Raw genomic sequence first — 17,510 nt, 5'->3', positions numbered from 1 at the left:
AAAGGTACTCCAAGTGCAATATCTGTTCTTACCATACATAATAATAGCTACAGAGCTAACACGACACAGGATAACCCCCGTGATTTTATCCATTAAAAAAACAAACAACAGGGCTTCCCTGGTGGCACAGTGGTTGAGAGTCCGCTGGCCGATGCAAGGGACACGGGTTCGTGCCCTGGTCCGGGAAGATCCCACATGCCGCGGAGCAGCTGAGCCTGTGAGCCATGGCCGCTGAGCCTGCGCGTCCGGAGCCTGTGCTCCGCAACGGGAGAGGCCACAACAGTGAGAGGCCCGTGTACCGCAAAAACAAAAACAAAAAAACAAACAACAGAGACGAATTCCAGGTTACTTGTAGATGGATGGCGCATTGCAAGATCCCAGCTTGAACCCCTCAGAAGCACAAACGGAAGAGCAGCTTCCCCCACATACCTATCTCCTCGACGTTCCACCCGTAGTTTCGAGAGTCTCGGAGGGCTTGTCCTAACAAAGCTGCTTGGTGCATCAGTTTTTTAGGTATGCAGCCCACATTCACACATGTTCCTCCGAGACCTGCAACAACATTGAGAAATCAGTTTATAGCCCGTATTACAATCCTCCAAAGAAAAGAGGCAACGATTATTACTAACATCACAGAGGAGGAGATTTCCCTTCTATCCCTCTTGAGTTCTTGTGGTTGGACTAATAATAAATTTGACATAACAGATGCCCAGGAGAAAAAGAAAGAAATTTTAATTTGTGCACATGAAGGTTTCATAGAAATGGGACCTAAGAAGTAGCCAAAGCAGGCCGTTTTTATACTTTTTAGACAAAGAAACAATACATTTGTGAGAAATTGACAGGACAAAGAAACTTAGGTTTTGGGTGCCCAATTATTTAAGCATCTAAACGGAGTTTAGGCTTGGGACGAATTAAAGAGGTGACAGGTTTGTGTACAATAGGCTCTTCAGCCCCAAATTCCGTATCTTTTGTGATAAGGCTGCCTCTCTACCTCCAGATGCAGGAAGTGCACCTTTCGCATGACTTATTTCCTGCTTTCAGACACCAAAAGGAGAGCCAGAGTGTCCCTCTTGCACTGGCCATTTCTTAAGTAACTTTAATTCAAAATAATCAATATGCCACTGTGTGTATTTTGGGGTGGCCTGCCCCAAGCACCAGTGCTATTGTATTAAACATCATAATTTATTTGCTTAATGTAGCCAATACTTTTTATATGAGTTTATTCCTAAGTCTCGTGACATTTCTAAGTTCAGAGAGCCTTATAGACCAAACACAGCAACATTACCCTAAAATGAAAATGAGCAGATTTCCACAACTTCCACATACTTCAAAGATTCAAAGTTAATTGCTGATAAAAATGCCAGAAACTGAAGCCTTACTTTGCGTACAACCTTACACTTGCCACCAGCCCTATGAGTAGAACTGATAAAGGGGTTGTTGAGCTGGGCGTGGCTGGACTGCAGTGGGCCTGGGAGCACACAGAAAGTTTGGTGTATACGAGCATCTCTTTACGGAGGCGGTCTATAGCCTTCGCTGATTCTCATCAAAGGATTCATGACACCACCCCCCCACCCCAAAAAAGTAAAGATTTAGTGTCCCTGAGTTTAAAGAACATGGTGATAACTTGTCTCCGTTAGGCAGGTGGGGAGGTAGCCAAAATGGCATGAGTAAGACTGCAAGATGGCAGTGGACTCCACAGCGAAGGAAATCGAAGCCCTCTCAGGAGAATGCTTAGTCGAGTGTCATTATGGAATGTGAGCTCCACAGGCCAGAGGGACTACACCCAGCACCAGAACAGTGCCCGACACAGAAGTGACACCTTCACAAATATTTGATGAACGAATTAGAAATTGTGACGCTGTCTTATCCAGACTTCCTGCTTCTTCTTGCCTCCTTCTAATTTGAAGCAGCTGAGTCATCTTGATAAGACTTACCTACTTCAACATTTAACTGGAGTCCATTTTAACTTAGCACAAGTGAAAGAAGTACATGTTTGGGGTTTTTTTCTTTTTGCTTATTTAATTTTTAATTTTAAAATTGGACTTTAGGGGCCATTTAAACCAGTGCCAGGGAAAAACCTGCTCCTACAAAGTCACTTCTAAGGTATTTTAAAAGCCTACCCCATCTAGTTCCAAGAGGGGTTGGAGTGACAAAATCCAGGACCATCACCTTCTTGCCATATTTGGCTGCCTCCTGGAAAATAAAATTATTAAAATGAGTTGGAATGGTTAACATGATGGACTGGAAATGGGCTGTTGAAAACCCATGTTATTTTTACTGAGCTATAATGCCTAAAGCATAACCAATCATTAATACCTGAGAATTTCATATACCAAAACGATCAGTGCAACTCCAAGGTAAAAGTTAAGCAATACTTAGTCAATAAGGGTAGCTTTAAAGAATATGCAGATTACAGTTGCAGAACTGTCAGAGTCAGCTGGAATCCCTAGAATCCTCTTATGTAATTCCAGCCAAACGATAATAAAGTAAGCAATAATCTGAAAACTATGTGGCCATTTCTAAGCAAGTGGTAAACAGGCAGTAAAACAGATATACTGATAGTCTACAATCCTTGATTCAACCTGTATCCAGTAAGACAATATTTTTATAAGTACTTCGAAGTTTTATCTACTTCAGTTTCTGAACAGAATACTGGAAAAGTTTTTCTTCTGAAATTGTCAGATTTCCTAAAATGTTCACGCGAAGAGCCAGTGGAGAAGTTGATGATCTCTCTAAGGTTTCCAAATCTATTTTAGGGGAGTGACGACCATCACAAGTTCATTTTGCAGAGTATCCTTTATCTTTCTCAGAGAATAAGCTTTGTGTATTTGCAACTAGACCTCCAAAGCTTATTTGAAAGGACTGAGTCTATGTGTCCTTCAAAGCCACCACTGCTAGAATAAAAAAAATCTGAGATTACTCCTGAATCATTTACAGCAAAGCAATGCTTGATGCCAGACATTGGCCTGCTCCCAATCTGAACAGCTTCATTTGAATCTACCTTTACTGATTCACCACAAGCTACACCTTAGAGGAGGACAACTACCTCATCTTTTCAAACAAGGTGATAGGGAACAACGACAGGCACAAGGGCCCCTCACACATGGAAAATGTATCTCAATACAGGGCCAGGAGCTGCACTCCTAATTTCCTGTATTTATACATCCTGTACTCCATCACCTCCGGGCCACAGAGTTAGTGGATACACTCTTACCTCATTTCGTACACAGGGGAGGCAAAAACTTTTAGTAATTAAGCTTAAGAAATCCAACTGCTCTCCATCTTTCTATTGGGGAGGAGGTTCTGTGATTAGGGAAATCATCAAAGTGAAAACAACTAATAATTATCGTATTTATAAAGAATAAAAATATATTTATTTCTTTTCAAGCCATTTGCATACAAACCCCTTATTATCTTTAAAAAAAAAAAAAAAATCAACCAAACTTAAAATGAATGAAAATGTGTCCCAGAATACTGGCCCCAGTATTTTTATACAAAGAATATACAGCTGAACCTGGAAAAATGTCCTTAACGTTCCCTGCCCAAGTTAACGTATAAAACATCACAAGAGTAGCTCAAATTCCACAGGGGACCTGGAGAATGTTGTCGGGGATGTGACTATTCTACCCATATCCCAGAACACACAAGAAGCCTTGCCTTAGCGGCCGCCAGTCCTCCTGAGCCCCCTCCAACGATGATGAGGTCATAGTCATAGGACTCGGGGAGATCCTCGGGGCCGTTCATTTTCAGTAGATTTTGAAGTCTGCCCTCCTGATAAGCCTAAAGAAGAAAAACAATGGAAGTAAAAATAACTTAAAAGCAGCAATGTCTGAAAAGTTTTGTGAAAAACCTTTCCTCAAAGAAAAGCAAAGGAAAAATATTGATTTACATCATAGCATGCAATGGAAATGTTCAACCTTCCTTCAAGTGGTCATCAGTAACCTGCTTTCTGTTAGGACTGTCCTAATGCATCTCCACATCACAGACAGCTACTCTGAAGTGTCCTCATAGTACACAAAACTAAGGCCCTGATGGTCCAACAAAGCAACTTAGACCTAAATTAAGTTTGATCGGCTCTTTTTTCCTAGAATTTTTAAACTAGGCTTTAAAAACATCGGTACTATACGTTTTTAATAGACCCAATACAATTTGGCAATCATTTTCACTTTCTAGTCAAAGGTAGAATAATGAGTAGGCTAAGGTCACAGATTAAGATAGGGACCTGGTAAATAGCAACTGAAACAGGTTAGCCAAATATTTAAAACTTTTTCTACATTGTTTAGGTAAAGCATAAAATCTAGAAATTCAGAACAAAATCACTAATTGACACTGACCTGAACAAAATGTTAAAAGTCCCTGCTTTCATAAGACATTTTAAATAAATGGGGGAAAAAGGTTAAATAAATAAACAAGTGACCCTTAAAGCTCATTTCTTTAATCTGCTTATGTATGAAGCCTCCTATATTTAGTAGTTTCCATGTACTTGGCATTTATAATATAAACGTTAGACTTTTAATTTTAAAACATCCTTTGATTCCACTAGTTTTAAAACACATTAGTTACATTTCATATTAGCATGGAACACTGTTTCGGTGAATATTTAAAATTATTTCTTATTTTAAAAATCTGGGGCTTCCCTGGTGGCGCAGTGATTGAGAGTCTGCCTGCCAAAGCAGGGGACGTGGGTTCATGCCCCGGTCTGGGAAGATCCCACGTGCCGCGGAGCGGCTGGGCGCGTGAGCCATGGCCGCTGAGCCTGCGTGTCCGGAGCCTGTGCTCCGCAACGGTAAAGGCCACAACAGTGAGAGGCCCGCGTACGGCAAAAAAAAAAAAAAAAAATCTGCTAACATGAGAGAATGATTGGAAAAGTTGTTAACAAGCACACAAAAATGTTTTTCTTTTTTAAGTCAAGTTTTAACATTGGTAATCAAAAAAGCCCCCAAATTTACCAGCCCAGACTGCACATTTTTCTCCTGCCTACCATCAGATGTGGGGGACAAAAGGCAGAGCTTAGGAACAGTAGAATTGGATGCTTGGGATGTAGAAGGGGGTGCAGTATGGAAAGGTGGAGGAGGCGCGGCACCGTGGCTGCCCCCGGGGGAAGCGTGGCAGGTACACACCATGGCTCAGGGATTGAAGGGAGAGCACCTGGAAACCAGCAACAGCAGGGGCAAGCCTGCATCACCCTGACCGTCTGTACAAAAGGTCTAACATGAGAGGCTGGCTGGCATTATGGCCGAGGCTCCTCCAATGCAAGGCACTGTGGGGAGAAAAACAATTTGGTAATGACAGCCCTTCAGATCAACGGAGCAATATAAGCCTCAGGTCACAAGCGTTCCTCTCTCTAGCTGATCTCAGAGCGGAAGGGCTGACCTGCTGTTTGAAAAGAATTAACAAATAGATGCAGCTAGATGTTCTTCTGGAAAAATAACCATTTTTAATCTCAGCCTCATTTTATCTGCATGTACTTAACACAGATGGTGCCAAAACACAATCACTGGCTGCCTAAATAAAAACCACCTGTTCTTATAACCGCCTCCCCCAACACGTCTACTGAAACAAAAGAAGGAAAATGCACTGTCATGCTGGAAAGCTACATACTCCCTCTACCAATGTTTATAAAAATCTGTTCTGTACTGAAATTTTGTATCAGACCTGGGTTCTTATGGTTCAAGTTTAAATCAAATTATATCAACCAGGCACACAGATTTTACCAAGAAAGCTCTCAGTGAGCCTGAACATTTTTAGTTCTGTAAAGTAAAATCAGCAAGACAGGCAACTGAGGCATTCAGCTGACCCCAGAACTAAACATGATGTTTTAAAATTTTAATCCAACTTAAAACTGAAGTTGCTGTCATTCAACTGCAAGGAAGTGGTTGCCCATCTGAGATAAAAGTAAGATAGACAATATAAGACAGCTCTCTCCTCCACAGTGTAAGGAAGGCGCACACAGATGGGGTAAGGAGACACAAGAGAAAAATGCCCCGCGTTCTCCAATTACGACTGCTAGAAATATTGGTAACTACTGACCAGAGAAGCTGATAACAGGAGTTCTCAAACTCTTAGTCTCAGGATCCCTTCAGAACCTTAAATTATTTAGAGCTTTGGTTAATGTGGCGCTTAGTATATTGGAAACTAAGAAAAAAAATGTAATATCTTAAATATTAAAATACTTTAAGTTATTAAAATATCTTTAAATTTTAAATATCAAACATCATTGTTAAACATAAACAACTGATTAAAACATTTTTAATTAGTGAGAAGAGTGGCATTATTTTATATCTCTGTAATTCTCTGTGATGACTATCTTTTCTGTGTTCAGTCTGTTGCACCACTCTGCCTGCCATGTAGCCTCTGGAAAACTCCATGGTAGACTTGCAAGAGAATGAGTGAAAAAGGCAAAGAGCACCTTAGTATTAAGATAATTCTGGCCTCAAGGACTTCCTGAAGGGGGTGGGCAGAATGAAGACCACAGTTTGAGAACCAAGGACAGCAGTGTAAACATACACCCCCCTCCCCCCAGCAGCTGTTTGTGAGGTTTACAGATTGTATATTCTTCCATCTGCCTCTCAATGCCTTTCCTCCACCCCACCGCTAGCAAAAACTGTGCTCCAGACTCCCCCAGAAAGGCACAATGCTGAAAGCAATTCAGATTTCTTTAAAATCTGAGTAAGTCATCTTTATTTTTCCCCCAAACATGACTCCTATCCTTTGGGCACAGGCTTTTGTTTTTTTAACTATTACACATGAGCTCTGGTGTGGAAGTGACCTAGGTGAAAATACTTGCTCTATCACTCTCAAGGCTAGGTGACTTGGGCTCATCACCTAATCCTTGGGAGTCCGTTTTTTCCTTTTGTAAAATCAACATTCCCCCCACCCCCACCCCCAACTGCTGAGCCTGAGGTAAAGCATATTGGCACCGTGGTTGGTAAGGAAAAATCCCTTCAGTCACTAATTCTCCCTTTCCTACAAAAGGGAACCTGCCTGCCCAAGGGGCTAAGTCAAAAAGCTCTGGCATGTTTTACAGATGTTGTCCCCTGCACTTAACCTGCATCGGCTCTCACCTGAAATGCCCTCTTCCCATCAAATTCTGATCCAGTATATCAACTGCATGATGTTTTATTATTTTTATTCAATGTACATAAATATGTCACCCTTTCTAAAGCATTCCTTTAGGCTCTTTTACCAACATCCTAAGACACCAACGTAAGGCCCGTTTCTTCCATTGTTTCCCTAAGGTTCCCAAACAACATTCTCCTGTTTCTTGCAACTGTATTAACACAGGTTCTCAGAGCACTTAGTGAAGACTGTTCCGCGCCTTCCTGTCCTTCAAGATTTAGCTGGAAGCCTTTACTTGACTGTGCCCAGCAGGCTGGATCCTCCTCTGATGCCCCTGCTGGCATCTTCACGCAATCCCATCAACTCTACAAGGACAAGCATCTTGTCTCATTCCTGCATCACCAGTGCCAACTCCACATGCATGTGATGTTCAAAAATATTCTTAGAATAAAACACCTGGGTGCTAATTCCTACTCTGTTATGTATACTGAGAGGCTGGGCTTCAGTTCAGCTTCCTCATCCCTGAAAATAAAACTGTGGGAAAACACTGAAAAAGTACCAGGGGTGTAACATAATAGGTTAGGAGCTTGGATTTAGTCCAAATCTGAACCTGACTTTGTCACTTATGTGATCCTGGGCAAACTGCTTAAATTCTCCTGCCTGGGTTCCTTGTCTGCAGTGACTATATAAATGATACGAACTGCTGACTGCTTGTTTCCTTTGAAATCTGACTGCTGTTGCCAGCACGTTGGCACCCACTAGGCGATATACCTCAAGCCTCTGCTTTGGAGGATTATGGGCCATGAAAGAAATAAAACTAAATGATGGTTTAAATACTACAGACCTTCTGAAGAGCCTGGGCCCCAGGCCTATAACAGGAACTGGCAAACTACAGCCTGAGGGGCAAACCCAGCAGGCCTGTAGTTTGTTTGTTTTTTTCACAGCCCCTGAGCTAACAATGGTTCTTCTTAACATTTTTAAATGATAAAGGAAAAAAAAAATCAAGAGCAATACTTAATGATACATGAAAATTATAAGAAACCCGAATTTCAGTATCCATAAATAAAATTTTATTGGAAAACAGCCACGCCCATTTGTTTCAATATTGTCTAGAGCTTCTGTTTTTGCAACAAGAGCACAGTTGACTAGTTTCAACAGAGGCCATATGGCTCACGAAGCTTAAAATATTTACTACCTGGCTTTTTGCAGAAAAAACATTGCCAACTCCTGGCCTAGGGAAAATTTCAATCAATGCTGACAGGTGGTGCTGGGTGAAAACTATCAAACGGTAATACTGAGGTGAATACAAATCAGAGAACTTTGTGCCCAGTCAGTGAAGTAGAGATGCTTGCTACACTACCTTCCTCCTAGGAGGACCAGGGAGGTTCTGGTTAACCATCTAGACCTGCCAGCTATCATGTGCCTAAAATGTTTAGAGCCACAGTAATATTTAACATTCACTCTGTATCGAGTATTCTGGCAAATGTCTCACAACAAACAGATGCCATTTCAATGCCTCCTCCCAGGGGCCACCCTGACCCAGCCTCTCAGCCACTCTCCAAGCAGTTTTTCTCCAGAGCAGTCATCACTGACAGAATTACTGTGGTCTCCCACTCTGTGACAGGCTCAACAATGGTCCCCTAACACTGAAGTCCAAACCCCAGATCCTGTGAATACATTACCTGTAAAAGAGTTTCTGGAGATGTGATTTAAGAATCTGCGGATGGGGAGATTTTCCAGGATTATCCCACGGGGCCCAACTTATTCACAAGTATCCTTTTAAGAGGGAGGCAGAGGGAGACTGCGTTACAGTAATCAATGTGACGACAAAGAGGCTGCACTGGCAGCTTTGAAAATGGAGTAATAGTGTATCAAGGAACACAGGTGGCCTCCAAAAAGGCAAAACAGATTTCTCTCCTCAGAGCCTCAACAGGAACCGGCTGTGCTGACACCCTGAGAAACCGATTTCAGACTTCCAACCTCCAGAACCGTAAGAAAATTAATTTGTGTTGTTTTTAAGCCACTAAATGGTAGTTCGTTACAACAGCAATAGGAAACTAATACAGCCATTAGAATATAAACTCCATGAGAGACAGACAATTTTCAGTTCACCACTTTCCACCACCACCCCGCCCCCCTGCCTAGAGCTGTGCCTGGCACAGTTGTTGAGTGAATTAACAAAGTACCGATTCTAATCACTTGGTAATGGTTTCCCCACAACAAAGGCAAGAATATGAGAAAGTCACGACATCTAGACTTAAAGCAAAGTGTATGAACCGTGACAGAGATGTCACCATGGAAGGAGGCAGCAGCGTGGACTTTCTGACACTGATCTACTACTGAGTGAGGGACTAACATGAGTGCTCACAGCGAGCCCAACCTTGGGCTAGATGTTTGGTATATATCATCCCATTTAACCACATGCCATTCCCATTTCAGAAATGACAATAAGGAAACCCTTAGAGGGCTTCCCTGGTGGCGCAGTGGTTAAGAATGCGCCTGCCAATGCAGGGGACACGGGTTCGAGCCCTGGTCCGGGAAGATCCCACATGCCACGGAGCAACTAAGCCCGTGCGCCACAACTACTGAGCCTGTGCTCTAGAGCCCAGGAGCCACAGCTACTGAAGCCCATGCACCTAGAGCCCGTGCTCTGCAACAAGAGAAGCCACCGCAACGAAGCGTAGCCCCTGCTCACCACAAGAGAAAGCCCGCGCGAAGCAACGAAGACCCAACGCAGCCAAAAATAAAGAAAGAAAATAAATTAAAAAAAAAAAAAAGAAACCCTTAGAGATTAAGAAACTTGCCCATGAGTCAATAATTATACCCAGGTCTAAGTGATTACAAATCTCTTGCTTTTCTCACTATACCACACCCATTAATTCAAAGTACTTGTCACATACATTTTCTCATTTTATCCTTACTGTAAATTTAAGAGAACAGGTAATTATTCCCACTTAGCAAATAAAAAACCTAAAGGTTTGCGGGTTTAATCATTTGCCCAAAGTCTCCAACTAGAACGTTACAGAGGATCTGATCCCAGGTCCTTTGATCAGAGAGTGGTTCTGTCAAACAACAAAATCCTAGTTTAAAAGATTTCCATAATATTCTCCTGAAGTTCAGCTGATTTTACTGAACCTGCGAAATATAAGGCACTCTAACTATATTAGAGGGAAACCAGCAGACTTGCAGCTTGGTTCATATCTAATCTCTATAATTATCTATTGGTCAATTTTCCTTTTTTCTTCAAGATAAACAATCGCTTTAATTTCCAAGTGATGAGGCAATCTATGTGTCATGACAACCAATTAAAAGTAGAAACAAGTGGTCAACCTGATTTATATGTTAACAGCTATTACTTTAGAGAAGACCCAGAAGATTACCTTCCTCCCAAACCTCCACATTCTGTTAATGCTTTTAGTCATCACTAAGTTTCAAATACTCCTGTAAAGGCACTTGGTGTTTAAAGAGAGAACTGGTGGTGAGTAGACCTGAGGCAAGATCTTTTTGCTATCACTAAGATTATCTTTTCCCCAAACAGCAAAGCTCTGGAAAACCTAAGGAATCCAGTTGGTAGAGGCATGCTAAAGGGAGGATCAGAGACCAAATGATGCTTCCACAATTGCTAGATCAAAGGGTGGTAGACACTGGGAAGGGTGAGCATCCCTTCATACAAAAAAGGGGAAAAACTGACTACTTCAGAAAATAATTGGCCCAGTTTCATGAGAAATTTCTCTTTTTGCTAAAAACCTCCACTATTACTGAAGAACCTCTCCATCTCAATCTTCTCTTGATCTCGAAGTCATTCATTCAGTCTTTGGATTTCCCTTCCCTGTATTACATTTAGACTTGGTGGGAAAGTTTATCATTACTGCTATGCAAAGCAGATACTTATCCACTTGCCAAATAAGATTTAATGGCAAGACCCCCTGCTACCAAAGATTTAGTTTCTATAGGGATCAAGGAAAGCATAGGCATGCTCACTGCACCTTCAAAACTTGTTTTCTTAAAGACTCAAATTTTCAGCAGTAGCGTCCAAATAAGGTGGTAATTTATATTCTTAAAACAATTACAAGCAACAACACTAAAAAGCCTTTATGGCTTTATGCTAAGTGAAGAAAATGAAGAAAACTCGGATTAATTAATCATATATTTCTGTTTAAACAGGAAGTTTCCAGGCATTTAAAGCCCTACTTAAGAAATCAAAATGGAGTTGGAAACAAATATTCAAAGCTGTTAACATGATGAAACATCACTGATTCTGAGGGACACTCTGTATCAGCAGAAATTACAAAGGGAAGCTAGGGGCCAGAGAAGAAATGAAGCAAGTACATGAAGACTATGTAACTGGATGTTAAAAGATTTTGTGTTTGAAATAATCTGGCAAAGGTTACCTTCTACTCCTGAGGTCACTAACAGATGAGGTATGCCAATTTTTGCCCAGTTTAACATTCAAATGGAGTAGTCTTCCAAAAAATCTTACAGGTCTCTCTGGAGCCATAACTTCTCACAATTCCATGTATTTGGCCTCCATATTTCTCTGCGAGACTACCTTCTTTACCTTTGACCAATTCCTGCTTGCCTTTCAGCACTTAGTTGATGGCTCACCTACTACAGTAGAGATATTCTACTTTTGTTGAGTCCAATTGCAGGAGAAATTATTTCAAATATGGATACCCACTCATTAATCTTTCTGAGTCTTCTTTGCAATGAAGCATGGCATCTGAATTTTTTTTTTTCTTACAGTATTAACGTCACTTAGGCTCTGCCCTACAGAAAGTCTTCCTTGACCATTTTTTCCACCCACTCTTCTCCCCAACCTGGTCAAGAGCCCCATTTGGGATTCCTGTGGTTCCCTGGAGCAGAGGAAGCAAGGCAGTAAGTATCACAGAGCACCATAACTAATTTTTTTTGGAAAATTATCAAATACCTTTTGATTTATGGAATTCAGAACTGACTTTTATTATTAAAGTCTTAAGAAGCATTCAAAATAATTTTCCCATGAACATGCCAGTGAGATTTTTTTAGCAACAGAAGATCATGACAACTTTATAAACTACCAAGAAAAATACACTGCACAGTGAAACAATTTCTGATGTTCTTGAAAATACTTTTTCACTTTACAAGAGATACAATATGTGTTTGTTTGGATTTTACTCTCCATTTTGAGATGCTTAAGAAAAGCCACAAAATGTCTCCTACACTAAGAACAAAAATCTTTAGTACGAGTTGGTGATCATGGCCTCTGAAATTTCAAAAGTTGCCACAATATTTTTCCAGTCCTGTAAACTCAAAGATATAACTCCTTGTTTCCTGCAATGGGAACTGGAATCATTCCCCTCACCCACATGGTTAATATTAATGGGCTCCAATATTGGCAGCCTGTCATGGTCAAGCCTTATTCTTGCAAAACCATCCCTTATAATGAAAGAAACATAAAATATATTCTCCACAGTACGAGAGAAAGAGTTTGGGTCAATCACAAACTCAAAATAGGACACGGGAGTATCAGGATACTTCTGAAAGTACGTTTGCAACAATCCCAAGATTCTTTCTACTTCTTTTTCCGTCGCTTCTTGATTACTACTCAGGTCCAGCTTCCTCAGCTTTGTAGGCATATCCCCGTTTTCTTCCATTCTGTGAACTCTTTTCCGGTGCTCAAGTCGGGGCTTCCGCGCGGAAGGCTCTGATTTGAATGAACCGAATATAAAGTGGAATGTTTCAGCTTGCAGCATCCACGACGTTGCTTCCTTTTGTACTGTCTCCCAAAAAGAGCGAACTATATTATCATCACAGTCACTCAGCGCATCACGTCCATCATCTTCCATCCAGTTTAGACCCACAAATATAAGCAGAAAATCACAAAATGCCACCTCATTAAAAAGGCTCATGTCAGAGTTTAGCTGCTTTGCTTTTTCTTTACCCAAATCAGAAGCCAAAACAAGAAACTGAGCGTCGAGGGCCGCTTCTCTCGTTCGACTCACTGCATCAAACAGGACATTGGCTTCTTCGAGAGCTTCGGTTAAGGACTCGCTCGTCGTGTTCACTATGTCATCACGGTTCTGCTGGACGTTATAGATGAGCTGCCGGTACTGCTTGCGGATACTCCGGCATTTCTCCTCATCAACCAGCTCCAGCAGGCTTGGGTCGATGTCGGCCTCCCCACAGCTGAGGTCGTCAGAGCAGGCATCAGCCCCCGCCTCCGCTTCCACCTTCATCGGCTCCTCCGCCGCCTGCTTCCCAGAGCACGCACCACCGGTAATGGTTACCACCGGCTCCTCGCCCTTCTCTACGTCTCCCCTCAGGCAATCTTTTTCCTCAGCCATGTCGGCGACCGGTAGCGCTCAGGTAACGGCCTTCGCAGTGTTTCGGCCAACGGCGGAAACAAGGGGTCAGCCGGAGCGGAGAAGGACGCCTGACCATGCGCACTAGCGGAGTCCCGCCGGCCCCGCGCCCGGCGCGCCCCGCCTCCCAGCGGTCCCGCCCCGCGGAGCCCAGACCCCTCAGTGTTCGCAAACAAGCCCCCGGCCGGCGCAGAAGGCGCGCGAGAATGGGTCCCACCCCCACCCTAGTAACACCGCTCGGTTCAAGCGACAGCTACTATTTTGGCGTTTACTGGCAGTGTCCTCTAGCTTTCAAAGAAACGCTTGGACAATCTTATGACAAAATTATGGGGGACCAAACGTCCCGTGCTTTAAAACATTTGCTGTCACATGTTGCGGCAGCGCTTTTTCGCTCTGATTAAAAGACTTTTTAGGGGGGTAAACTAAATCTGGCTAAATTATAAACTGCTCACAAAGCCAAAGATCGTGGCCTGCGGTATCTCCATTACAGATAGGCTGAACTCTCAGGGTCCATTTGCAAGGTGGTTGCTTGGAACTCCGTCTTCATTATACTAACGTAAATTGTGTTAATTACCTAGGCGGGCCCTCAAAACCTTCAAAAGCCAAATCCTCTCTAACCTACCCCAGTGGGGGGCGGGGTCACCGGGTAAACCAGGGTCCGGACTGGCGCAGGCGCGAAGGTGCACTACCCTACCCCACTCCCACCCCCGCCCCCCGTCCCACAGCGTTACGCAAAGCGATCTCTGGTGCTGCGCCACCCAAGGGTACAAGAATAAAGTGGACAGGGTCTCCATCAAAGAGCTGTTCGGAGGCTTGCCAAAAGTAAGGGTCACAGACTCCGAGTGGGTAGTAAATCTGAACCCTAAAAGGTGAGAAATCTGTGAAGATTTTAGACACAATCTGTTATAAGGATATGAATGTGAATGCTGTAAGTCGGGTGACTAATGTATGTTGGAAAAATACACCCCCCAGTTCACTAGGAAATCACATACAGTTGGAGAAAGGGCTTAGCTCATCAGTCCCAAGAGCGGAAGGAGAGAGGGAAAGAAAGGGAGAGAGACCACCACATTGCATCTGAAGCTCTGGTTTCAAGGCACCAGGAAGTATATTGGCCCTACCTTCCTTCCTATGCATCTACACTGGTTCTTTATTTTTATTTTTATTTATTCATTTTTTTTTGCGGTACGCGGGCCTCTCACTGTTGTGGCCTCTCCCGTTGCGGAGCACAGGCTCCGGACGCGCAGGCTCAGCGGCCATGGCTCACGGGCCCAGCCGCTCCGCGGCATGTGGGATCTTCCCGGACCGGGTCACGAACCCGTGTCCCCTGCATCGGCAGGCGGACTCACAACCACTGCGCCACCAGGGAAGCCCTACACTGGTTCATTTTTCTTTGACATTAGCATAAAGTTTCTTGCAAATACATGAACAGCCAAGCCTCATGTTAAGTTACTTCAAAATAGTTACTCTTCGTTCACCATTATTCTTTTTAAATAGGGGTAAAATTCAGAAAGAAACAAGCATTTTTCAAAAACAGCATGCAGTACTGTTACTTGTGCATATACATTACCCTGCCCTATTAGACTGTTAGCTTCCCTAAAGCAAGAATTTGGTTATAAATCTTCCAAGCAAAGCTATTTTCACATGGAGGCATTTGAGTATGCACACTTGAAAGTGTAAGCGTAGATGAAAACCTTTGTTCCAGTACCTATTGCCAACTTATTTGGAGCAAAAGATTTCACAGATTAGTGGAAGAAATAGATCTTACACACTGACAATAAGTTGGGACTTCCCTGGTCGTGCAGTGGTTAAGAATCTGCCTGCCAATGCAGGGGACACGGGTTCGAGCCCTAGTCCAGGAAGATCCCACATGCCGCAGAGCAACTAAGCCCATGCGCCACAACTACTGAGCCTGTGCTCTAGAGCCCGCGAGCCACAACTACTGAGCCCACGTGCCTAGAGCCTGTGCTCCACAAGAGAAGCCACCGCAACAAGAAGCCTGTGCACCGCAACAAAGAGTAGCCTCCACTCACCACAACTAGAGAAAGCCCGCGCGCAGCAACAAAGACCCAACGCAGCCAAAAATAAATTAATTAATTAATTAATTTAAAAAAAAAAAAGTAAAGACTGCTTTTCAGAAAGTCAGCCTTATCTCTTCCCTGAAATGAAGAAAAAGCAAGAGAAAAACAAAGCTGGGGACCAGGATCATCAAAGGGCCATATCTTAGCCCCAAGTCTGGCCAATTACAAACTAATACTTACCCATCTTAAATCTTTGATGAAAGCACATAGTTCCAAGTTCCAAGTCCAAAACAGTTTGCTTTTATAGTTAACCATATTCTTGGGAACTTCTGATATCCATTTCAAATTCAGTAAAAGTGATTTATAAAAGAACTCCAAAAGATAAGCCAACCTTCCCACCCTAAGGTGCCTATTTTCTCCTGGCTCAGAGGATGGAAAACAGACTGACACCAATTTGCTCCATACACAGTCTTTCTTCAAACAATTTTTAAATGCCTTAGAAAAATAAATTAATTTTCCCAACCTACTTATAAAGTATTACTGATGTATCACCTATAGGGATGTCACAGGAGATAACAGCCCACACAACTTGCTCGGAGCAACAGCACACATCAAGACCAGCATCATATTACTAAGTTGTGATTTTCAGTGCTGAATTTATTCTCTGCTAGATCCCTGCTCATAAGAACCTTGGTAACATGTAACTTAGGTCATCCTTAGAAAGTCATACTTGCATTATACTCTGCCTTTTAAAATCTGCCTCTAGAGTGCAAAGTTTAGATGTGGCTACAAAATAAAAATCTCAAACCTAATGATTTTCCCTGATCATTTGAAGAATGGGATTTCTGCACTTGTGAATCCTTAAGTTACTAAACGGTGATTTTCCAACCCGAGGTCCAATTACTAGTAATAATTATATAAATGCAGCTTAAAAAGAATGCACAGCAATACATAATTTGTTATACCAGTAAACTTCTCTGTGACTCTTAACAGAAGGCAAAAAGTGCAAGTACTTCAAAGAAATCACTGAAGTCTACCTTCTTCTTGCAGTAAGACTAGTTCAGGTCCCTTAACACACAACTTGCCTCCAAAATAATTTAGCTTCCCTCTTCCCCCTTTTTCTCTTTCAGGAGTTGCTGCTAAGGCTCCATAGGGCCTCCATTTCCTTTCTTCTTTTCTTCAGTTTTTTTCTCCAGTATTACTATTCAGTCCCTTTGCTAGGAGTTCAGATTCATTCATTCCAAGCATTCTTAAGCTCTTCTTTCCCACAACCCCTAGTGTTCAACACAAACATGGTGGTACGGATGAATGTTATAGGTTATAGGTCTCTCTATGGTCAAATTTTAAAAGTCACATAGGACCCACTATCTTTTCCAGTGGGGTTTTACTGCCTGATTAATCTACAACCAACAGATATTTAAGAGACTTCTGAGCCAAAGCCAAGAACCAGTCAGGTTTGAGTCCCGCACTCTAAAAGATATGCTTACCCTGCTGTTAGCTACCTCCTGACACTTTTCTGTTCCTCCTTTCACAGCAGTTTTTCTCCCCTCATCCTGCCAGGGTATTGATTTAATACTGAGCTGTGAAGAGATGTGGTGAAGGCCTAGCTTGATTTGCTGGAGTAGCTGGATGTTAGGTATATGTTCTCTTTCATCTGAATTTCCTTTTAGGTTATGTTTGTGTGTGTATATTTTTGCTTTGTTTGGCTTTTCAGTATTAAAGGTAAACTTTCCAATGATCAAGGCAGATATCTGTGTTTTTTAAACGAGTTTCTGAAAAGACCATGGACAGTGGAAGGAGGCAAACCTGGGTTCCAATCATGACCTATTAGCTATTAGCACTACCTTAGGTTGCTTAACCTGTCAGCCTCCAGTCTCCTCATTTGTAAGATGAGAATACTAGTACTCACATCATAAAGTTACTGTAAGTATTGAATGAATGAGAATTACGTGATAGATCTGACAATATTTTCAACTATTGAACAGGTACTTAAATCTTCAGTTATCCCAAAGATAGCAAGTGATTAATAAACATTAAGACACTAAATAGGAAAAAAAAAAAGTGTATACAAACCAGTAGCTTCACTCCTGGGATG

General features: G+C 42.3%; 2 protein-coding genes across 4 annotated transcripts in view; both read right to left on the bottom strand.

Moving 5' to 3' along the window:
• The window catches only part of TXNRD1 (thioredoxin reductase 1), a 72,619-nt gene that overhangs the window by 47,595 nt on the left and 7,514 nt on the right, over window positions 1-17,510 (bottom strand). For all 3 annotated transcript variants that reach the window (XM_082665947.1, XM_082665949.1, XM_082665948.1), the window contains exons 2-4: window positions 3,655-3,777; window positions 2,118-2,190; window positions 430-549 (exon numbers count right to left, since the gene is read on the bottom strand). In XM_082665947.1, coding sequence (XP_082522073.1) covers window positions 430-549; window positions 2,118-2,190; window positions 3,655-3,741 — 280 coding nt within the window. In that variant the 5' untranslated portion in view covers window positions 3,742-3,777. The remainder of the gene's footprint in view (window positions 1-429; window positions 550-2,117; window positions 2,191-3,654; window positions 3,778-17,510) is intronic.
• Window positions 12,204-13,461, bottom strand: EID3 (EP300 interacting inhibitor of differentiation 3). Its single transcript, XM_082666266.1, has one exon. It carries the CDS (start codon window positions 13,377-13,379, stop codon window positions 12,273-12,275), a length of 1,107 nt encoding a protein of 368 aa, XP_082522392.1. The 5' UTR covers window positions 13,380-13,461; the 3' UTR covers window positions 12,204-12,272.

This window comes from Grampus griseus (genome assembly GCF_964374135.1).
Source record: "Grampus griseus genome assembly, chromosome: 11".
Taxonomy (NCBI): Eukaryota; Metazoa; Chordata; class Mammalia; order Artiodactyla; family Delphinidae; genus Grampus; species Grampus griseus.
Note: the sequence above shows the minus strand (reverse complement) of the source record. Positions and strands in the feature narration are given on the sequence as shown.

Excerpts from the sequence above, each read along its gene's own strand:
- EID3 (XM_082666266.1), bottom strand. The coding sequence starts at position 13,379 with ATGGCTGAGGAAAAAGATTGCCTGAGGGGAGACGTAGAGAAGGGCGAG.